The following is a 3,626-nucleotide window of genomic DNA, read 5'->3' as shown; positions in this document are numbered from 1 at the left end:
TTAATAGCTATTGTTTATAAAATTTTGATAGTAAATGGTATTTGTAAGTTAAGAGTAAGAGTGAGCAGTGTAGAATTTTAAATTGGTTTTTGCTGTGTATCTACTATGTGCATGTATCTCTAAAGACTGACTGAGGGAGGATAAACAGGGGAGAGAGGGAGCTGAGAGAGAGAGGGAACTTCTCCTAATTTAATCCATACAGAAACCCACTATGAGATATTTGTGGTCATTGTTGCAAATGGATTAATGTAATTTACATTAAATTGTACAAGTTGACATAGTCCACACATAGCCAATATGGGACATCAGCTAAATTCTTCCTAACTCAATAACAGTGTCTTATATTTTCTAAATACTTTGATTGTTTTCACAACAAAATAGGAACAAGTTAACCGCTTTCCTGCTATATGGCTGCTTTCCATTTACACTATTTTAGCTAATAATATAAGGCAGGACTTGAGCCGGTGATTAAATTAACCCTTCTGATTATCAATAAGCTTTTCTGTGCCTATGTTGCAGAGTGGTTTTATTAATTGAATGAGATAAACAAATAAGCCCTCAGAACTTTCATCATCATAATATTTGTTGCATAAATAAGGGAATGACTCAGAAATATTTGTAATTCCCTTTCTTAGCCTCTCAATAGAACCATACATCTTCTATGCTTCGCTTGTTTAATTTTTTTTCATATTTCTGAGTCCATTCATTAAAGTCAAGATCCGATTCCTTGTACTAAAATTCCTTATACTTTTGGAGATATTTTGAGACCACAGAAGCAGTGTTTTTTAGAACCCTCATATTCAACACACTGTATTAAATTAGCATAAAAATAAATGCAGCTATTTTTGTTTGCCCATAACATTTAATCAACAAAGATGCCAAAGAAAATAAATTTACTTAATTATAAGTTAACTCATAACTAATTATTTCATGTACTTTATTCAGTAAACCCACTGATGTTCACCAACATTTCCTTGAAGCCGAGGATTATGATAACTGCTGCAAGCACAGAAGCAAATACAATAGGTAACTGATTTTCTCACCTTGGTTTAATATACTGAGAGGATTCATAGAACTCTAAGCTCTTTCATGTCAAAAGAAATATCATATCACTCACAGCTGATATTTACTGACATTCATTTTCATTTCATTAAAGTGTTTGCTTTATCATAAAAAAAAAAGTAGCTGGCATCTATCTTTTTCCCCTCCATTCACTCTGCCAAGAGATATAGTACCTCTATCCAATCCCGAGCAGAAAAAGCAAATTGTTCTGAAATTCTCATTTTTAGGAACAGTCCATAAGTTAATTTATTTTTAATAATATTTTATATTTTTTCTTTTTCATATAACCATCTACCTGTTCATTAATTTCTACTTTTTAAAATGTCCTTCCCCTTATCGTGTTATATTTGAGATACAAGGAATTAAAGTACCATCAGATGTGATTCCTGTACTCAGGAGGCCAGTTGTGCAATAAAGATGCAGTCATTAATCAAGGAAATTAAATCCTTGCAGCCATAAAATATGATGCTAAATTCTGAAATATAACACGCTGAGTTTATATTTAAAAGAAGGGTGAAGTTGCATTCTTTATTTAATTGCCTCTTTGTCTTTTAAAAACAATGTCATCATCTTATAGTTATATCTAATTATCTTTTTCTTTTTCCATCAATATAATATTTCAGAGTTTTGCATTCTCCTAAAAGGAAACAACACAGAAGATGGACTTTATAGAGGGAAACTACACGCTGGTGACTGAATTTATTTTACTAGGCTTTCCAACTCGCCCTGAGCTGCAGGTGGTCCTGTTCCTACTGTTTCTGACATTGTACGGTGTAATATTAATCGGGAACATTGGGCTGATGCTGTTGATCAGGATTGACCCTCATCTTCAAACCCCCATGTACTTTTTCCTTAGCAACCTGTCCTTCGCAGACCTCTGTTATTCCTCAGTCATTGTTCCTAAAATGCTGGTCAATTTCCTTTCAGAGAACAAGTCAATTTCTTATTACGGCTGTGCCCTACAGTTTTATTTTTTCTGTGCCTTTGCAGATACAGAATCCTTTATCTTGGCTGCCATGGCATATGACCGCTATGTAGCCATATGTAACCCTTTGCTGTATACGGTTGTGATGTCTCGGGGCATCTGCATACGACTGATCGCCTTGTCATATATCGGTGGCAACATGAGCTCCCTGGTTCACACCTCCTTTGCCTTTATTCTGAAATACTGTGACAAAAATGTGATTAATCACTTTTTCTGCGACCTCCCTCCCCTGCTTAAACTATCCTGCACAGACACGTCCATCAATGAGTGGCTCCTCTCCACCTACGGCAGCTCCGTGGAAATCATCTGCTTTGTCATCATCGTCATCTCCTACTCTTTCATTCTTCAGTCGGTCTTGAAGATTCGCTCTACCAGTGGGAGGAAGAAAACTTTCTCTACGTGCGCCTCTCACTTGACTTCTGTGGTCATCTATCAGGGCACACTTCTCTTCATTTACTCCCGGCCCAGCTCTCTGTATTCTCCCAGCACTGACAAAGTTATCTCCGTTTTCTACACCATTTTCATTCCAGTGCTGAATCCCTTGATTTATAGTCTGAGAAACAGAGATGTGAAAGAGGCAGCTAAGAAAGCTCTGAGAGCACAGATCAGTTCCTCATGACAGGACCTTGCAGGAGTCATCTCATTTCACAATGATAAACTCTCAGTGCAAACTTTCAACAACTTTATCAGCACATACACACCCTCTCATGGCAGGGATTTTGTTAAACGCATCTTTCTTAATACAGTCATATGAATTTCATGACCCGGAGATGTAAGTGAACATTAAAACATTTCAAAGTTGCATCCTTCTCATACTACTACTATTCAGTGACTAATAACTTGAGATTTATGCTATAATGGATTGTTTCATGTTGTCATAAGGGACATAGCAACTATCTCATGGTAGTGTGCATGTATTTTGTGTGTAAGATCTCATTTAGAAGTTTAACCTACTGAATATTGGCTAATAGAAGAAGCCCGATGGCCTTGATTTCATGCTAAGTCTATAACAGTTAGTGAGCCATATAGTGAAGAATTTACCTTCTTTTTGTGGGCATCAGATAACTTATCTGTAAAAAGAGGAAAATATAGTACCTACATCATTGATTGTTGAATGATGCACAGAGTTAATGCAAGCAAGTGCGGCAGATACGGCCTGAGCAATTAGATGTTTGCAATGTATTATGATTATGCGATATCTCACATTGATTAAAATGCATATTGTGTAATAAGATACTAAGAGGCAGGGTTGTTGGGAAAGCACTAATACAAGCCAATCTTTTTAAAAAGTCAGATGAATAACATGCTGTAAACTTTCCACACCCAAGATACCCCAATGTAATGTGGAAACTTTTCCCTAAGCATCAGTGAGCAACGTAAGTTAATTACAATGTCAACTCTTTATTTTTTCTCTCCATTACTTATATTTTATTACATCAAAATATTACTTAACATATAGAACAGTCTTCTCTGGCAACTCAGAGACAGAATAAGCTATCTAATGTGTCCATGGTTTTAGCTGTATGTTCAAGAGGACGCCACACAATGCTCTGCTGGGTGCTAGGGTGAACTCTTCAAG

General features: G+C 36.2%; 1 protein-coding gene across 1 annotated transcript; it reads left to right on the top strand.

The window, feature by feature from the left end:
- Positions 1-1,721: 1,721 nt before the first annotated feature.
- On the top strand, positions 1,722-2,666 carry LOC100949643 (olfactory receptor 5I1). The gene has a single exon (XM_003802397.1). It carries the CDS (start codon positions 1,722-1,724, stop codon positions 2,664-2,666), a length of 945 nt encoding a protein of 314 aa, XP_003802445.1.
- The last annotated feature ends 960 nt before the right edge of the window (positions 2,667-3,626 follow it).

The sequence above is a fragment of the Otolemur garnettii genome, unplaced genomic scaffold, assembly GCF_000181295.1.
Source record: "Otolemur garnettii isolate 467f Iridium unplaced genomic scaffold, OtoGar3 scaffold00247, whole genome shotgun sequence".
NCBI classification, from domain to species: domain Eukaryota; kingdom Metazoa; phylum Chordata; class Mammalia; order Primates; family Galagidae; genus Otolemur; species Otolemur garnettii.
The sequence above is the reverse complement of the archived record's forward strand: the minus strand, read 5'-3'. Positions and strand labels throughout refer to the sequence as shown.